The sequence below is a fragment of the Seriola dumerili genome, unplaced genomic scaffold (assembly GCF_002260705.1).
Source record: "Seriola dumerili isolate Sdu_G_001 unplaced genomic scaffold, Sdu_1.0 BDQW01000177.1, whole genome shotgun sequence".
In the NCBI taxonomy this organism is placed as follows: domain Eukaryota; kingdom Metazoa; phylum Chordata; class Actinopteri; order Carangiformes; family Carangidae; genus Seriola; species Seriola dumerili.
Window position 1 is genome coordinate 1252439 of NW_019174432.1, and position 20535 is coordinate 1272973.

The window sequence follows — 20535 nt, forward strand, 5'->3', positions numbered from 1 at the left end:
CTGTTTTGGAATGAAACTCTTGCACATGCACCCTTAACGGAAGTGCAGACTCTTGTGTGTGAAGTGAAGGGACCCCGGTCCGCTTCGTGAAAGAAACAGATGTGAGGAATCTGAGACAAGGGGAAGAGGAGATCCTTAAGGCACTTGAACACCATCAAACCGGAAAGACTCCCACCCACAACCGAGCAGAAAAAAAAAAAAAAGCCCTCAGATCTTCCCAAGCCTCCCTAAATGGCAGTTTGTCTGCGGACTGCTGCGCCACCCAAACACCCCCCACCCCCCACCCCCCTCCACCATTTATTCTCTCCACCCAAATCCACATGAGCACTGAGTGAGCGAGTGGGCGAGCGTGCTCTCTTTCCCTCTGATCTTTCTGTTTTACGGCGAGTGATTCATCCCCCCAAAGTGCTGTGATATCTACCTTCCACATGACGTTTCCGCGTCCCGTTTCCCCTCCCCTCAGAAAGCTAGTTTTCACGTAGAGCACATCAGAAAGAAACATTAGCACTTTGCATACGGAACCAAAAAGACAAATAAATACACAACTCTTTGTATGGGAGGATTCTGGTTTTTGGCTGCAAGTGTTCCTCGTCCGTATGAGGCAGAGTTATATAAAACTGTTAAGCTGTGAAGTGTTACAGCATGTGAGTATGCATACTCCATTTCTTCATCCTCTCCTTGATACTGATGAAGATTTGATTGCCAACGTGACTGAAGCACCAGGAAGAGGTAAACCTCCCTGTTTCCTAAACTGAACACAGACCAGTGAACTTCTGCACCAGGCTGTGCTTTGTTTTCACTGGTGAGCCTGCAGTCTGGAAGGGTTTTCAGAGGTATGTTGATTTTTGGGGACATCCGCGGGTGACTGAAATGGAGCCTTGCTGAACAGGAGAAACTTGCGTGATAAAAGCGTCCTTGTGTCTTTGTCAGAGCTGCAGATCTTCCTCCGTCCATTCCTCTGCTCTCCTCTCCCACACTGTGCTCACTGACAGCCCTGCCTGTCCCCCCTCCTCTTTGGTGCTGAGCAGGATGGGAGGGCCCGGCCACTCCGGCCCATGGGCCATTTTAGTAGCAGTCACTCAGTAAGTTGTCATTAGCCACTCAGTTGTTGGCTTGTTAGCGCAGCGCCTCATAGAGTTTCATTGTCTGAGGGCCTGGCGTCTGATGGCCCTCGTACAGAATAGCTGTGGGTGGTGGTAGCGTTTGGTTAACGTTAGAGCGCGGCAGTGGCGCTAGTTGCCCACCAGGGGGCTGAGGTCGCCGTGGTGGTTCTTTAGCTTCTTCTTGAAGAGGGAGATGGTGGAGGGCCGGTACAGGATGATCCAGGGCTCAGAGGACGCCGTGCTCTGGCTGCAGCTGTCTGAACCGCTGACTGTTGGGATGCTGGGGGACCTGTGAGGGGAAATCAAGAGGAAGAGGAGAGGAGACAAAGAGGAGGCAGAGAGAGAGGAGTAAAGGAGACAATGGTGGAACATTAAGAAAGGGGGAAACAAAGGAATAAGGAAAGTGAATAATGGCAACATTATCCTATAAATGTTGCATTCATGCCATGCCTGCCTTCTTAGAAACACAAACTAATGGCAATTATTATGCAGTGAGTAGTATAGGAAGCTTTTATAGGGCTCATTATCTTCCACTTGATTTGACATTTATCACACTGAGCCTACAATTATTAATGATCAGGATCTAAATCTTTAGTTTCAAACTGATATTGTGACATTTGGCAAAAAAGGTTAAATGACCTACAATGTGTTCAGGCTAGCAGTGAACCAAACACTTAAAACCTCCTTGTTTAAATATTCTCTGCAAATGGAAGTTTGTCCGATTGCAGAAGAGAGGGAGGAGAAAAACGGAAAGACAAGAAAAAAACGAACGATTTATAAACTTTTTTTTTTTTCATTTTCACTTGCATTAAAAATGTTTGCAATGTCTAAAATGGTCAAACAAATAGGTAGATGTTTTGAGTTGGTGCATAGACAAGTCCCATGCACAAAACCTGTGTGTCATCCTTTATTCTGAGCTCTGCCTTGATAAACACATCAAGTGTTACTATCAATTAAGAACCAAACTTAAACCGATTCTGTCCTTCCAGGAGAAAGGACATGGAGAAAGTAATCCACGACTTTATCATAGCTCGACTGGACTATTGTAATTCCTTGTGTTTAGGCATTCCCCAGTCTTCATCATCTCGTTTGCAGTTGCTCCAGAATGCCGCTGCAAGGATGTCGACAGGCACTAAAAGACTTCACTTCACTTCAGAATTCAATTTAAGACCTTGCTGATTTCTTTTAAGGCTCTTAATGGCCACGCCCCTCCCCATATCACAGTCCTTATTCGCTGGCACTCAGCTCCTAGATCTCTTAGATCTGAAAGCTCATCTCTCTTGTGTGTCCCACGGTCACGACTAAACTAAAACAGTGACAGAGCTTTTGCTGTTGCTGCTCCAAAATTATGGAACCAGTTGCCATTAGATATAAAATGTGCTCCCTCCGTCTCTATTTTTAAAGGTCCCATATTGTACAAAGAGAGATTTCCATGTTTTTGATTACAAAGCAGGTCTAGGTTCTATATTAATACTGTGAAAGTATCAAATGCACAGTCTGTATTCAGAAACTGTGACTTAATACGAGCCGTCAGAACTTCTGTAACTTTGTGATGTCACAACAAAGTAGCCCCAAGCCCCGCCCACCTGCACCCACATTTTATTTGATCTGTCAAAATGAACTCAGAGAATGACTGAACCAAGTCATGCTCTGACCCAGGTTTTTGGTACGTAAAACCACAGATATATCTTCTTATGGAAACTAAAACACAGCTCACTCACCTTTTAGTCTGTTGTCATGTTCATAATTGTTTATTTGCTCCTTGTTGTTTCTTATACATTCAATTTGTTTTCCTTGTGTTTTTACATATTCTATACATTAGGTTTTACTTTTATTTATTTTAATGTCCTTTGTAGAGCACTTTGGTCAGCTCAAGCTGTGGATAAATGTGCCCTAGAAATAAATTTGACTCGACTTGACTTTCTTTTACTCGGATTCTTTCACGCTGCCTAACTGGCACCCAACTCAATTATACTGCCTTGCGGGGATCTCTGAATTCCCCGTCTGTGTAGAATTGGAAAATATCTGTCTTTGGCAACTCAATTAGAAAAAGTTATATCAAAAAAAGAAACTGTCTGACAGGAAAACATGCCGATTATTAAAGAGTAACTCCTTATTAGATTGTGCAAGGGGGAAAAACAAAGCTAGGGAGTGGACACAACATGTTGTGACCACTAGTTGGCAGGATAATCTTATTTAATGACGTCAAAGCAACACATAGACTGCACTAATTTGCGCTGGGACAAAACATTCTGGCATCAGAATACGACAATGAATGACATGAATGCAACATGATACTACAGATGAATGCTTTGACATTTGATCCTTGCTTGATTGCAAACGCTCGCATACTTACTTGACTGTGATGTGCAGCAGCAGCTTCGCTACCATGGCTATGACAGTCAGTATGAGCAGAGCAGCCAGAGCGTAGATGGTCCACACTGCAGAGAGGGAGCAGCACAGTAACAAGACATCAGATATTGTAACACGGTAATGAAAACAAACTGAAGCAGACTGAAAGGATTAGCGAGCGAAGAATTATTCGAGCACTGCTGGCACACCTGATAGCAGTGCTCAGCCAGTAAATTGTCAAGAAACGGTGATGCATTATCAATGCACATCTGTTCTCCTCTGGTTGAGAAATACTTCATTTAGCCCTCTGAGACAGAGCGCTCAGAGTTTGGAGAGAATAATGTTTGAAGAGAGTAAAAAAGAACAGAACACGCCAGTCCACCCTGCGTAGCTTTGACAAGAGGCCTGATTGTGATCAGCAGGGAGACCCAAAGTAACTTCACTTATGAGTCACTGACAGGAAAAAACAAGAGCGTCACACAGCATTACTTCTATGTAAGATCACAGGAAGCTGCCGTGAGCCAGAGCTTCCAGAAGCATCTCAACAGACTAAGATGATTTTAATACTTTCAGAGAAACCAGGTCATGTTCTATGGGAGCTCTAGTCAGGAAACATCCCAGCAGAGGGAGAGAGAGGTGCAGTAGGTGCAGTGTATCGTGGGTGTTAACATACTAGCGCTGTGGCCGGTGGTCTCGCCGCGTCCAGCCCACTGACCTGGCATGTTGTGCTCCGGTTTACCGGGGCTGGACGTGATCACGTAAAGGATCTGGGAGGAACGTCCGTTGGAGGTGCTGTTGGATCGCTCGGTGACGCCGGCACCCACTTGGGGCCCCGCCGTGCTGGAGACGTCCTCTCCTTCATCCTCGTCGTCTCCTTCAGCCTCCATTGTTCGGGTGTCTTGGCTCCTCAGTGCTGGGGAAAAAAAGAATAAGAGCTCATTAACACAGGTTCATAGACAGATGAATGTTGTTGCTTAAGGTGCAGACGTTAGATTAAACCAGAATTCTGCTGAACTTTAAAACCATTACGTTTTCTGCCCTATAGCACAAATAGACCTTTGTTGCTGATCAGTGCCAGTGACCCAAACATTATTTGTCAGGTGCTGAGATTTCTGGCTCTGTTTTGAAGCAAAATTATCTCGGGCCAGTGGCATTTCCAAAAAACCCCAACCCCTCCCAAACACATGTGGACACACATACATACAGTGCAATGGCATTTTCCACTGCTCAGTGACAGATGATGATACTGTGCTTGAGCAACCAGGTGATATTTCAACTTCAGTGGTAAATAGCAGGATATTACGACAGTTACAGAGTTGTAGGATTAATGTTGAGTGGGGCAATAACTCCATAATACTGATAATATATTGACTGTATAGATAAGTAAAAACGCTGCTGTTTAAATTTATGATCCAAAGTAATATTTAACTAAAAATGAACAAAATCACTTGCTTTCTTAATCATGCTAGTCATGGCAAAGTCAGTCTGTTAGTCGATCCATGACTTTGAAATTCATATATCTCAACAACTAATGGATGGATTTCCATGAAATTTGGTACATACATTTACCCTTAGGGTGAGTTATGACTTTGCTGACCCCATGACCCTCATCAGGTCAGGTACTTCATGACCCAACACCTGTGAAGAATGCTGTACCATTGTTCCTTACGCCCCTAACATGTCAGTTACTACAAAATAAACAACACTGTTGCCCAGCACCATCACATCTACCTCCATCTTTGCATAGCTTTACATCATTTGCATATGATTATGCAGAGCAGTACCGGTTATAACAGCAGGAAAAGGGTGGTGGTAAGTTTAGGGAAGATAGGAAAGGCAAACCGCCCGTGATTTTCAATATTCAAGTAAACATATCATTACAGTTCAATCCCTGAAGAGGCAGAACCCTATTTTTTTGTGTCGGTTTAGTCTTATTTTTCTGCTGTGAGCTGGAATTACTTCGCCCCATAACTGGAAATGATGTTAAAGTGCTTCCCAAGAAATATGAGCCCAATCCATCAAATGGTGACGCTGAAATTAAGGCCCAAAATGCCATTTTGGAAAGGCCACGCCCCCTGACACCACGAGCCCGATTGGCCATAAAAGCCATGATGGATTTTCAACCATTTTGACTTTTTTTGAAAAAAAACATTGCTACCAAATTTTCTGTGGATCATCCTTGGACCAAGCGTATCAAAGGTTGTGTAATGTTTACTGATATCTTATTTAGTTTTGAAGTTATCGACCTTGAAACTTCTCAAGCAGGGAAACGGCCAAAACTCATCAATGATTTGTCCATTCATCATACAGCTGGGTACATATCTTCAAGCGTGTTGTGGAACAGTTCCACTGAAGCATTTTAAGCCTGACCCACAGGGGCCGTCACAAATACCAAAACCGTGTAGTTGTGTGTTGAGTACACACTTCCCGAAATGCTGCAGTCTGATGGAACAAGTGTGTGATTGCTTTCGCTCCCTCTAACAGAATTAAAGCAGCTGAAGTGGCTTTGGTTGGCTTTGGTCACCCACCTGTCTCTGCTCACAGGCTTTGCAATGTACAAGTCCTTTCTCAGTCTTGGAAGTAAAGTTAGAGCTTCAATTTCATTATTAATGTTGTTGATATTACTTTACTCCAGCCATATTGCCAAGCCCTGATCAGAATACTATTTCAGTTCTCTGCAATGTGACACATCACCTCCTCAAAATGTGATTATTTCTATGTATCATAGGCTTTCATAGCTCTCAGGGAGCGGAGGGCTGAGTGGTGCATCCTGTGCCAGAGACACAGAGGAGGAAAAGCTCTGCCATGTTGTTGTAATTTCTACAAATCGAGGACATAGATCACTTAAAGCCCCTTTAATCATTCCTGAGGGTAAACAGGGCTGTTGGAGCAAGCGCACAATCATAGGATATATCATGTTGATCATGCTGTTGAAAGTATATACAGCGGAGTCACGAGTGACTATTTAATACTAACTGCATTTGCGGAGAAACAGATTGGCTCTGCAAAAACACTCAAGCATGTTGTAAACTTGTGGTGCTGAGAGCTTTTCTGTCCGCTCCAGACATGATTCAAGAAGTGTTTGCAATAAATTCTGTTTGTTTTAACCTGCTTACAGCACCAGATGGGCAGAGTTTGTTTCATAAAACAACAGTGCCAGAGAGCATGGACTATTTCAACTCATTTATGTGTTCCCAGAGGAAAGCAATATCCTAAATAAGTTCTCCTCTGCCTTTCATTTACTTCTCCTAAACATAGATGTGATTTATTTAAAATCACTGTGATTTTGAGAATTTTCTTCTCCAACTTCTGAAATGCTGCTTCTGAGAGACAAAGTGTGGAATGTCTCACGCTGATATTTGTGCGTCTGACTTCACTCTGCCAGTGTTTTTCTTACATCTTCATTTGCACTAAGGTTTAGTGAAGACAATCATCACAGCAAGCATCTATCTATCAGTGCCACATCATGTTTTTCTTTTTTCCCCTCAAACAAGTCACGTGTCTCGTTCAGTTGATCAACTTTAAGATGCCTATGATTTTTGTCTAGACAATAGTTTGCCAGAAGCCGTTTAGCGTTAAAACCATCCCCTAAATGTGAGGGAAGTTAGAACTAGTCGAAAGGACTTCTAATTCACCAGGACCTGCTCACTTGGACACGGAAAGACACAAACACTTGGAATATCTCAGTCGTCAGAATTATTCATCAAACCAAGAATATGTCTTTTCAGACTAATTTGTCTGACAGTTCAATGACTGTACATTAAATAATGACCTACTGCAATAAATAAATAAATAAGAGCAGATTTTATGGCCATCGTTGGATTTCCCCAGAAAAACTGGCAGTGTATGTGGAACAAGCAGCTGACAAACGAAGCTGACACAGAGGGGCCCAAAACTGCAGTTCCTCTAATGGCCACTTGAGGCTGCCTCCAACAGTGAGTCAAACCACACAGACTCCCATGTGAAGATGCCCAACTTTACAGCAGAAATAAACAGCCTGGTACAAAACACAGTTTTGGTCTCTATAGCTTATTTCCTCCTTCATGACAACTGATGATGATGTTCTGCATAACTGAGCGCGTGGCTGCTTCGAGTGATAAATGGGCGAGCGTATGCTTGCCACAAAACATGCACGGCAGCCTTGGCCCCACACAGGCCCCGCTTCTTTTGTATTAGCCGGGAGATAGGCGGAGGATAGCGACGGCGGGGCAGCCCGCTCTGAGCTTCCCGACCTCTTTTCAGAAACCTATGGGTGACGTCACGGAGGCTACGTCCATCCTTATGTACAGTCTGATGTAGAATTACCCCACCAGAGCGTGAACATTTGTCCAAAGACTACCAGTGTCAACATGCTGTTTGATGCCCAATACAATCTATTTGAGGTCAATATTTTACTTTGCCTATCTATATACAGTATCTATTAGGAGTTTTCTCAGTTCATTAGTACAAGTTGCTCTCAGCAGCTTTGTGAACAGTTCTTAAGATGAAACTTAGCAAGGAGCTTTCAGCGCCATCAAGGAGGACTCCTAGTGGTAAGATCCTTTATGATTAACTCACATGCTAGACTCCAAACTAAAAGGTAAAATTCCATCCATCCTGTGTTTAAATCAAACAGCCAGAGCTACTTCCAAAATACTATTTGCTCCAGGCCTGTTCCACTCTTCCATGAATGGTGGTTTTGATGTTTCTTTTCACATAATAGCTCAACCTGACTGTGATGTTCCCAGAACTTCCCACATGTTCCCCATTTCTTTTGCAAACAACATACTTCAAACCCAGCTGAACGTCAGCTGAAACACTCTCTTTCCACTGCTCATCCTGCCACCAAGGACATATTAGATGTATTTAGCAGTTTACAACGCTCAGCCTGAATGTCGTCACATTTTTTCTCTCTATATCTCTCTGTATAGAAACCTGTTTCTTCCGGAGGTGACCTTTTCTCACTCATTCCATTTCTTGGCTACATGACGCCTCACAAGAACTGAGACGTGAGCAGAAAGGATTGCGCCTGTCCAGAGGTCAGAGGATTTCGGACCTTCTGATATTGTTTTTACTGTAACACCAGCGGGCAAGAAGAATGACACAGGATTACAAATGGAGGCAGAGAGGGAGGGAGGGAGGAGTGGCGACAGATTGCCTCTCTCCGTGAGCTTGAATGTCACCTACACAGACTTATATCAGGCTAATGTCTCCAGAAAATTAAGAGAATTAAATCATTTTCAGTGCATTCAGAATATTCACACAGAGGCATCACTGTGAGAGAAAACAACAGAGGACTGCTTTTAATTTTTCCCCATGCCAGTCTTTACACATTTTCCTCATTAGTCTGGAGAGGTAAAATTATTCGCTGCTAGCTCTTCAACTTTCTGCTCTGTAGTGAAATCAGGATATCAGAAGGCTCGATGCAAAGTATATTATCACACTGTTTTGTATGTAGGTGGTATAAAAACTCCTGCTCTGAAATTCACCAAGGAACACACTCCTGAGAAGCAAAGCAGTCTGCCGCAGCTTGATAAGAGAGTGAGTTCGTAGAAAAACAAAACATTATTTAAATATGCAGTATCAGGCAGGGCTGTGAGACATTGACTAGCAAATGAAAAGAGAAAAGGGTCTGCCAATGACGTGACAACTGCCTCGCACCGCTCTGAAAACCTTCAGTACGGAGGCAGCAACCCAGCTCACACCCCATCGTGCTAATGTGGCAGGCGCGGCGGGCTTGAGGGGGTTCTGTGCTTCGGATGGGTTGCTTCAACTGAGAAGGGATACTGAGTGATACACTGTCGTGGGCTTTCACCAAACCATTCTTCTTCCAATGCACAAGAAATGCCAGAAAAAGCAGGTGTTTTCCTACCTTGGTAAAGCAGAGCGAATCCCTGGGCCTGGTTGGTGCGGTCTGAGTAGAAGTAGAGAATGACAAAGTCGCCCGTGACGTTCACCAGCTCCCGCGGCGGGCTGCGCCAGTCGAAGCGCGCCACCACCTGGTTGGTGTAGCCGTCCAGCAGCTCCACCATGTCTGTCTGATCGGAGATGTCAAAGAAGGTGAAGTTGAAGAGGATGGAGGAGGATCCGGGGACCTGGACGGTCCAGTAACAAACGCGGCCGGCACCGTACTTGTCGGGGAAGTCGGGGGAGTAGATCACTCCTGATGGCGAGGTGTAGTTCCCACCGCAGGCCCCTACTCGGGCTGGAGGAGGGAGCACAAAAAAAGAGGAGAAAATGGTCAGTGATGTTTTGTTGGGGTTGTGAATAATGCTCAGTCTATTAACAGATCACTGGTATCACGTTACATGATTTCATGCCACTGAATGGAGATGCACCGATCTGATCCCGTCTCTCATACCGACTTTATTGAATAAAACTGGTGTGAGCCGCGGCGTGACCGATCCACATTATAGACTGTCTCTTTGGTCACAGCGGGCTGGCAGCAATCTTTTGCATCACACCAGTGGCTGACCAAATGTTATCTCAACATAGAAATGTGTTAGAGGAAAGAAATGTACTCCTGTGTCTTCTGGAGACAAACTATATTTGATGGGAGGCGTTACCACGGCGAAAGCAGGGACAGACCTGTTTCCAGCTCATAAGAGGTGGTTACAGGTGTATTTGTAAAAGTGCATTATGTCTTATTACTTTAGAAACCTTAAGATTAAAATTTGTTTGTTCAAATCACGGCCCAGAATCAGCCCAGAGTCAGACCGAGAGTGACACTCACTGTCGAAGATGATGACCCAGCCGTCTCCGCCGCAGGGCTGGGTGTGGTCGCCGAAGCAAACGTGGTTACACTCCATGCTAGGGGACTCGCCGTGGTCGCGCAGGTCCACCTCGTTGCCACAGAAACAGGCATATCCTGACTCCATACCAGCAAGCTGCGAAAACACAATAGGAGTTATGCAAATCATTGCATCAGCAAAACGCTGAGGGAACATGTTTTGTGGAGGAAACTTGAAAAGTTGAGTTTTTCTCTCTTCTTTAAAAATATCCAAAATGGCTACTTTGTCCATATAATTATACCTGATTAGGTTGTGTTTCTGATATGAGCTTTATGTGAAACTGTGTTAACACTTAGGCCTAGTAAACAGTTCAATACACATAGCTCCTTCTCTCTTTGAAATTAAAGTGACTTGAGTCTAAAGTGCCCTAATTGCTCTTTCTCTCATGATTACAAGATGCTGTAATCTGAGTCTGGATAACCACAACCTCTCAGCTGATTAGAGGCCTCCCTTCAAACACACAGCTGCACACAGGGTGCAGAGAGTAAACCTTACAGAAATAGCACCTATCCATCTTTCAAGTCAGAACTGTTAGTAAACTGTTCCCAAAAGCGTCGAAGCAGGAATGTGCAACGTGAAAAACCTTCACGCGTTTCGACCTCGCCACCACCAACTGGCTGCTTGTTCTCAAAAGAACTATTGTCCTTCGTTCAAAAAGAACGCCATTGTCCAATTTTCAGGCCCCTAAATGAATTCACACTACTGAAGGTACTGCATCATTTCCCACTCCGAGTCTTTTTCTCATGGAATAGGAATTTATGGCGCCTCCGCTCTCGCCGAGATGCATCAAGCTATGTCCTTGTTGCATTATTCTATCTGATGAAGTAATGCTGGAGAACACCAATGTGAATACTTTCTGGTGGAGCAAACAAGGGATGGATTTGCTGTCTCGCTCATTAGACATGCTCTTTGTCAAAAAGTCACACGGGATCCATACTTCCAAGCGCTGACGTTTCACATGCGCATTAAGGCCAGTGACGATCCAAGGGTACAGGCAGACGATGCCAATCCGCCACCGCATCCTATAACATCTGCTGAATTGAGAGGAGAGTGGGGGAGGGGCGGGCTGTCAGTACCTGTCAATGCAGACGGAGCTGAGCCGGATCTGCCGAGACTGAAAATGAACACCTGGCACGGTTTATAGCTGCGACAATGGCATGCCAGATACAGAGATGAGTGAGAAACTGAAGAGGAGGTGCCCACCGGGCTAATAACCGTTCATTTCCAGCTGTCAGCCTTGATTGCCGTGATGATTTGTCATCCGCTGGTTGGTTTGAAACATGGAGTTTGATGGCTGAATAAAGAGGGTATAGACCGCTCTTGGCATCGTGGTGATAATTGTCAGGAAACTGCCCGTAAACGGAGATCATTTACATAAAAGCTCGACTGTTGCGAGAGCCAGCTCATGTCCGTGTTTGAAATGACACGGGCAATTGACTGGACGATTTTTCATCGAATGAGAAGAGAAACTTGAACATCTGAGGACACACAGACACTACATTTAAAGACTTGAATGTTTTCTCCTACAGAAACTGCCATCTTAAATCTGAGGTAAATATAACGCTGAACATCTCTTGGGTGAAAGGTTTTATTATTATTTCATACACTTCGACTTCAATTTCAAACCTCACCTTGTATCTCTGCTTCCTGCAGAAGCTGATACAGTTTTGGATGGTGAGTTTGTTGGAGGTCTCACTGGTTCCCGACAGGGTGGGCGGGTCCCCGCTGTCTTTGAAGCAGCCCAAGTTTCCGGGCACTGCAGAGAGACAAGGAGAGGATGAAAAAAAAAAGATCAGTTACACAAGTCAGATGCAATCTGTATCACATACTGGCAATTAGCATTTCTAATGGGGGATTTCTTTCATTTAAAATGTTACATTGCAGGGTCATTGCAGTCGCACTTGGCGTTGGAGTTTGAGTACAGCGCTTCTTTGTGTCGTGGCTTCCCCTAAGTTGTTCAAGTTTTACAATCACGTTCGTGACTTGCCCCCCAAAGACCAATCTGTGGGTGACACACTCCACAAATATTCAGTTTCGTGTTTGAATCTTTTGGTATGAATTTCCACCAGACAAGCCAACAATTTGGCCTCTGAAGAAAAGATAGGAGGAGGAGGAGAACGGAGGGATGAAGGGGTGAAGGGGACAGGGATGTTTGAGTCATTGTGTGTGTGAGAGAGAGAGAGAGAGAGAGAGAGAGAGAGAGAGACAGAGAGAGAGAGAGCTGGAACCTAGAAAATGCACCCTGTCAGATGTGAGAGCGAGTTGCATCAGATTAGAGATATAGTGTCTTCTACATGTGTGACTGTGTGTGACTGTGTGTGTGTGTGTGTCTGTGTGTGTGTGTGTGGTGACAGATGGAATTCTGTCTGATGTGCCAGGAAATGTAAAACAGTGTTATGTAGGCCAAGTCCAACACCTCAGGTCTCCATTAAACACAGGTTCAATTTTAACCCATAAGAGCACAAACGTGACGTTGGAGCAGAGGTAAAAATTCAAGCTACGATGTTTCGGCTACCTGAGACTTTGGCCATGTGGTAGAGCAGCAACGACTTATCTCCGATTTTCATTTGACTTTTTATCCGCTGTTGGTTTTGGACCGTTGTTGCAGCTTCATCACATGAACATAAAAAAGGAGCCTTGGGGATGCATGACACAAATAGGCCAACAATCACAGATGGATCACAGACCAGACAGATAGATGGAGGATGCATGTTGACACCTTTCCAAGATCACACTCAAGTCAGACAAATCAGCTCGCCTCCCTCAGTCCGCCGTGTATTCATCAGATACTATGCAATCTTTCAAAACCCAGCGCAGGGAATTAAACACTGAAACATTAAACACTCCAAAAGCCTTAAAATTCAATGTAATGACTCAGGAAGTGCCAACAAAGCCTCAAGCAGCCTATAGCACCACTTGTGATTTTGTTTTTCATTGCAATTCCAACACTTGTTTCACTCCCATGTTCTGGGCTGAAATAAATTTGACAAACAGAAGTAAATGCACAATCTGAAAGTAATTTCCACTGCAAGTATGACCCCCCACCCCCCACCACCACCACCACCACCACCCCCCCAAAGCTCTTCAGTCTAATTGGAGTTGGTGTTATCCAACCACAGGGTACAAAAAGAGTTCATTAGGAAGAGACGGAAAAGACAAGAGCGAAGACTGTGTCCAAAATAGCGGTCAATGCTGCTTAGAGACACAACGCGGATGCAAAAATCTAAAGCATGTGACATTACAAACAGTTCTTGTTCTTTGTCGGGCATCTGCCGTTTCCAAATTCAACTGCAAATTAAATGAGGTACAAACCATCTTAAATACAGAGCGCAAAGTGTGATTGATGCTTCCCGTTGGAAATCTAATTTCTTCCTGTCTTCTGAACTGAAAATTACTGAAATTTTTGGAACTGGAAATCAAATCACTACAGAAAGAGGTCACATCTGAGAGCTTAGCTTAACACTATTTCTTTGAGAGTTAAGACTTAACACAAGAGTTAATCGTGTTTGTGTGTGAATTATTTTGCTAAATACAAATATGGACGCAAATGCAATTTAGCAAAGAACTCAGAAATGCAGTTTCCGCACACACACACTGATAAAAGAGAGACATTTATTTGAGTTATCTATCACACAGGACCGCGTCCTGTCTATTTGAGTGCAACAACAGTGTCTTGCTTTGTGGATGCTGCAGAGTCTGACAACAAGCTCAGAGTCTGTGGAGCGGCTTGTCCCCTGACTCTGTGTACCAACACTGTCCTAGAACTGCATATCTCTGGAGCTTTTCACTTGTTGTGCGACATTTCTTCTCAAACATTTAAATGTTGAAAGCTGCCTGCCCGTCTGATGACAGCAAGTTCCACTGGCGAACAACTGGCATCCCGTTGTTGGCAGCAAGGAACAAAAAAAAAAAAAAAAAAACCCAAAAAAACACTCGATCCACTTTCACAGGCCTGTCGTGATAAGAGGAGGAGCATCACAATGAACTGCCTCTGTGAACTGGAGTAACCCCGATAGAGACCACACACGTGTATTGTTTTTGGGATGCCAGCTGTTGCCAATGTTAACTTCCTGGCTGGCACGAAAGCCCCTTTACACACGCTACAGATTCTGTTTATACAAACGTGAGACACAAAGGCTTTCGGGGGGGAAACGTGCGACGTGTTTCAGATTCCACGAGAACTGATGTCGTCGAGAATGTCCACCGCGGACTGGAACCGAAGAAGGCGGGGAGAAGGGGAAATGAGGGGAAACAGGCTGGTAGAGAGAGGGACTGCTCCCCCCTGCCTTTCCCCCACGTTTGCTGACCGTAAAGTGACCGGCGAGTCTTTTGGCTGCAGCCATGATTCGCCGTCGTGCGAAATTGTGTTTGACAGATGACTCAACACTTGAAGACAAAGTCCTCAGATTCCCTCAGACCAGTAATAAATCATGAGCAATATTCCTTTTTTTTACCACAATCATACCTAAGCTTTACAAGTGGATTAATTTGGTTTGTTTGAAACATTTAGCAAGACTCCACGACGCACCTCGGCAGACTTGAGGGCTGGATTATGAGACAGGTTACAGGCAAACATGACAGTAATAATAATGTTCAAGGTACTTCATATTTTCAGGGTGAGACAGGACAGTGCTAAAACAGCAGTTTCTGTTTTATCCTCTGCTTAAATATACGCTGGATTAATCCCAGTGAAGTGTGCGGGAGAAGAGAAGAGAAGAGAAGAGAAGAGAAGAGAAGAGAAGAGAAGAGAAGAGAAGAGAAGAAAAGAGAGATAAACACCTGGTTGGGAACCGGCAACCTCCCTCCGAGCAAGGCAGGCAGGCACCACTTCAATGGGGCTTTTGAAAAGCGACGGAGAGAATACTACTGCGGGGCTCAACAGCCAGATTAAAAGCAGCAGTGCTCTTTTTTCACTTTGCTTTGACAGGAAGATTGCACACTACAGTCAATTTATCTGTCTTTGTCCTCCTCGCGTCCCAGGGGCTGTGAAGCGCTGGCTTGAAGAGCAGCAGGTGGTGGGATCGTATCGCACCAAATCGTTGGGAGGTTTGTATGGAAGTGGAGACACAGAGAGAGAGAGAGAGAGAGCGGCTCTGAAATGCATCTTCCCCTTGTACACGCACAGCATTAAAGCTTCAAATTGTCCTCGCATGAAAACTCCTGAGCAAAGCATTGTTCCTCAAAAACATCTGCTCTGCAGGCGCAACAAGTGCGAATATCACCATGTACAATAAAAGAAAAAAAAAAAAACAAAAAAAACACACACACAAACACATTCAACACACTTCAAAGCTGTCGGTGGAATTTAGACTTTAATGAGCCAGAGGGGAGAAATGGAGGAAACACAAGGTGCATAAATGCTCCACTCAGCCCAGACCAGACCTCTGAAAACCTCAGGAGATCGCAGCGGGAGGGGAGACTCCCACAAAGTTAAAAAAAAAGTGAAAAAAAACCCCAAAACAGATACAGCTAAAGAAAGCTTGACTGCAGCCAGACTCATCACAACCTGGCAGCCCGCCGCCTTAGCTCGGAAGAGAGCAGTTAGTTAGCATTCCCACAATGCAACGCAGCGCGATGCAGACAGGAGGCGGCAGGCCAAACAACAAAGTACATGTCTGTCTAGCGGGGGGAACAGGAGACACCTCTGTCGACGCGGCAGACACAACAACAACGCCGACCCAAAACACATCAGCGAGACGGAGGAGAGAACAATACACAGGGATCTAACAGACAACATCAAACATGTACAGCAGGCTTTGGCAAGTGCAGTTGGCAGGGAGAGCATGCAAGCAGGTTGATGAGCTGGGGGGGGGCAAACATGTTATTAAGGACACGTAATTACAGTTATAAATTCCTTACATATGGAGGCTAAGGAGCAAAAGAAATCTAGGAAAAAGAGAGCAAGAGAGAGTTAAAGGAGTGCTGCTGTTTTTAATGGGACTCTGGGTGTCTCTCCTTTCAAAATAGATTTACTCCTAACAGCCAGACTCTGCATCCACCCACCACAGTGTGCCAGATATTTTCACTTAAAAGATGAGGTAAGGCAGAGAGACACGGGGAGAGAATTATGAAGCCTTAAGGAACAATGAACCTTTACAGTTGTCTGCTTTATAATCACTGTTAAAACACCAGAGGATCTCAGCCGCTCTCCAGTCTGTCCTGATCCTGTAGACTACGAGAGAAGCTGCGATGACACTGACAAAATGTAGATACAAGAGTGTGTGATGTCATATTTTTAGTAACAATCTAAATGCGTCTGTAGCACCGAGATGTAAAAAACTGTCAGATACGAAGAGCTGGCACTGAATGTCTGGGCAGGTTCACGATCTTGTTAAGTAATATCTTTCTGATTTATCACAAATTTAGACAACGTAACATATACAGTGGTTATTAACTGCCGCTTTTATTGTTCTGTATAAACGGGACCAATATTTCTGATTCATAGCCACTGTGCGATCTGCGAATCTAAACCCTGCACAGATTTGGCTGCATCGAATAAAAGCCTCTTGTTCCTCCCTTCCTCTTTTCTCGCCTTCACTCACATTCATCTAAATTCATTCATATTCATTATTTGTATTCCTGTCGTGTGATTTGGTTTCATTTAGTTGCTCGTTTGTTCTCACCATGAGAAAACACTGTGAGTTACTACCTGAAGAATTCCGGACGTGGGAACTTGAAAGGTCAGTTTTAAAAGCGGGCTGACCGACGGCGCCCACGCACAACCTAAAACAATATCGCGACTGTAGGTGATGGCGTGGGGTCTGAATGTCTGCGGTGAACGACTGCAGTCATGCTGAAATTTATGACCCTATTCAAGAATAACTTGTACATCGGAGTATTTTAGCCATTTTTCAAGCAGAAATTTGCTGCATTTAGCTTCTCAAGTGTCAGGATCCAGTGGTTGTCTTCATCACGGCAGTAAACTGGACGGACAATAAGGGGCTTATTATCTGACAGAATGAGAGAAGTATCGTATCTAATTGGTTGGCTGAGTTGCTATTATGTGTTTGTGTTGGGTTTATGTGTTGCTTTTCTATGGACATCATAAATTCCCCAGCCTGCCAGTGGGAACAGTTTACAGGGGTTAATTTCTGGACTGAATGAGAGAAGTATTTGTTTCTAATCAGTTAATCAGTTTTGTAGGTTTTTAGCAGTTTTTTTTTTTTTTTCGAGCAGAGATGCCAAACATTTGCCGGATTTAGCTTCTTGGAATTAATGGTTTTCTTCATCATGTATCACAGTACATTAAATATAAGTTTGTGACTGTTGATCAGATAAAACACGCTATCATCACCTTGGGCTGTGGAAAATTTTAAAGGCCATTTTCCCCCCAATTTGCAGACATTTTATAGCAGCAGGTTAATCAATAGTGAATGCAATAGCTAGTTGCAGCCCCGCTTTCACATGAACTACATTCAGGCAGCTGCCATGAGGCAGACTGTAGCACCTGAAGTTGTTTGCAGTGGGTGAGAGGTTCTGTCAAATAATGAAGCAATGTAAGCACAGAGCAGCTGAGCTACATCCAAACTACGCCTCAAACTGATGAGGCAGAGCAGCATCACTGAGGGAAACAAACACTTTCCTCATCTTTATGCAGAGAATCACGCATTAGTTCCAAAGCGGCGCTGTTCAACCACAATGTTATACCTCCCTCTGCTTTCCGTGTTTACATTTTTGTCTAATATCACACGTGTTGTCTTCTGACAGCGACGTGAGAGCATAAACATTTAATGTTTCTCTTTTCACGCCTCATTAACCTTGAAACGTTCTTGCAGACACTCGTTTTTTCCTTTGATTATTTTCTTACATTCGGTTTGACATCTCAGAAAATTTCCTTTTGACATCACTTAAGAGTAAAAAGGAAGTAAATTGCATCTTTGGAGGGGGGGGGGGGGCGCAGGTGGGGGGCGGTGGAAGAAAATAAATCAGAAAATTCACTGTGACAAAAATGATCCTTTAAGCAGCCACCGCTGCTTCATTAACATCCAATTACACTGTAACCAGAGACAAAAAAGTCATTGGTGCTTCCACATTAGAGAGAGGACGTTAACGCCATGAGGTCAAAAGAGGAGAGGCGGGATTTTAAAAGCACATTCCTCAACTGCTACAAGGCCTGATGCAGCTCATTTAAAACACAGGTATGTTGAAAACTTTGGAAACACTCCCCACCGACCCATTAATGCACCACAGGCTGATTAACAATTAAAATCTGATGCACACAGTCACAAACACACTCCTCCTGGAGCACGCGCTGCCTTCCCAGGGATCCCGAGTGCAACAGAGCAAGGAAACAACACTTATCGCAGTCGGTGTTTATGTGATTTTTTTTTTTTTTTTTTTCTTCAGCCTTTATTCCTCGCTCCGTCATCCTTGTCATTGTGTCCTGGCCCCCATTTATTACCCCCCTTTTGTAGTACAGTATACTCAATACATAAACAAATACAGCTGCTGCATTTCATCAAGCCTGTGATTAGTCTTGTCGACTGCACCGCAGCTCGGGAGAACACAAGAGAAACGGAGGAATATGTCATAAACTCCCCCAGGACGAGCGTTTCTGGAAACTCGGTATTGTTTGTAAGGAGGCGGGAGTTGCTATCATGTGTTTCTGTTGGGTTTATGAGTCGCTTTTCTATGGAGATCATAAATTCTCCAGCCCGTCAATGGGAACAATTTAGAGTTAGACAATAAGGGACTTATTATTGGACAGAATGAGAGAAGTATTTGTATCTAACAGACTAACTTTGCTAGTGGGATGTTCAAAACACAACTGCCGGGCTGTGTGTGTCTGGTGGAGGCAGCGTTACAACAAGATTGAGATGGAGGAGATCAATGCTCTCGCCCGAGGCCCCGAGAGAGTGACTAACCATCTAATTAGAGGGAAGAGGGAAGAGCCGGAGCTTTAAATGAATAATTATTGGCCTCTCAGAGCCCGGGCCGAACAATGCAGGGAAGAGATGAAAAATGGCCGCCACACCGCATCACTCTGCATTCCCTTACAAACCAAACAGTCTGTGTCCCGAGGAGTCCCAGGGGACCTGATATCAGGGGGGCGACCGGGAGATGAAAAGATGAGCAGACACTTAGTGACCACCTCAGGCGTTGAAGATAAGCATGGCGGTGCTCTTCCATTTATCATCATTCACTTTCAAAGAGATCGACTTCTCATACTGTGGCAGGTTGTCCTGGTTATCTGGATGTCAATAACAGGGGCAAAGTCCCCAGGGACGTGCAACAAGAAAAGGTTAACCACATCTAGAGAATGCATTACAATTAATGCATGACCAAAATTAAACAAAAATAAATGCATTTGTTTTTTGTTTTTTTCTATTTCTCATTATGACATGTATATAATTAATCCCAAAGTAGGAGACAATCACTTTCATTTGATTGTTCAAATAGACGCTGCATTGCAAACTAAAAGTGCATCATTCTTACATCATTCAGCTGGGACAAGTGACATAACACAGTTTTGCTGCTGCAGCGTTACCACCAGACACAACAATGGAAAGCGAGAGAAAAAGCATTGTTCCAGACGTTCGAAAACAAGAAGAGCCCGTGATTAGCCCTTGAAGCTGCTGAAGATGTTTATACCTCAAAAATAAAGAGCATTCTGATTATTTTCTTTCGAGCCGAATCAGTCACGGAGCTAAATATGTAACATCCTGAGGTTGGAGGAAGAGAAAAAAGAAGGGGTCGTTTATCAAAGCAGCTTCAGAGGCGTGTGCTTGGAAAATTTTGTGGCAAATTTGTCCATTAGATAATTATATACGGCATCATGTGTGCACAGTTTGACATTTTGGATCGAGGATAGCACAAGACAACAATTAAAGGAGTCCTCAAAGTCAGAAATCAGACAGATGTAGCCCCAGGGATGTTCACGGTAAACTTCGTGGCAGGCTACCCAAGAGATATTGATGATGAATATGATGATACTGATACTTCTTAAAATACCTTAAAACTTTTAAGAGTCAAAAATCACCAAAAACTCTGACAATCACAAGTTTAATGAAATATCTGTGGAATATTATTCTATCTTGGATCCTGACATTTCCAAGAGATATCTGCGGTCTCCGCAGGATGAAGCTTAATGAAATATCTCGACAACTGCGGGATGGATTGTGATGAAATTTGCTGCTCACAGCCAAAACACACACACACACACACACACAACAAAAGCAGGCACTTTGAGCTCGAACTACACTGGCTGAACAATATCTGACATTAAAATTACATTTATTGCACCTGTGCGGAGCCATGCTGATCCACATTTGGCTGCGAGCCCTGATTCCTGAGCGCTAAATTGGTCGACC

The 20535-nt window shown here is 44.1% G+C and overlaps 1 protein-coding gene across 1 annotated transcript in view; it reads right to left on the reverse strand.

The window, feature by feature from the left end:
- Positions 1-315: 315 nt before the first annotated feature.
- The window catches only part of kremen1 (kringle containing transmembrane protein 1), a 58094-nt gene continuing 37874 nt past the window's right edge, over positions 316-20535 (reverse strand). The window contains exons 4-9 of the mRNA XM_022752807.1: positions 11857-11981; positions 10168-10321; positions 9307-9639; positions 4129-4368; positions 3460-3544; positions 316-1392 (exon numbers count right to left, since the gene is read on the reverse strand). Coding sequence (XP_022608528.1) covers positions 1233-1392; positions 3460-3544; positions 4129-4368; positions 9307-9639; positions 10168-10321; positions 11857-11981 — 1097 coding nt within the window. The 3' untranslated portion in view covers positions 316-1232. The remainder of the gene's footprint in view (positions 1393-3459; positions 3545-4128; positions 4369-9306; positions 9640-10167; positions 10322-11856; positions 11982-20535) is intronic.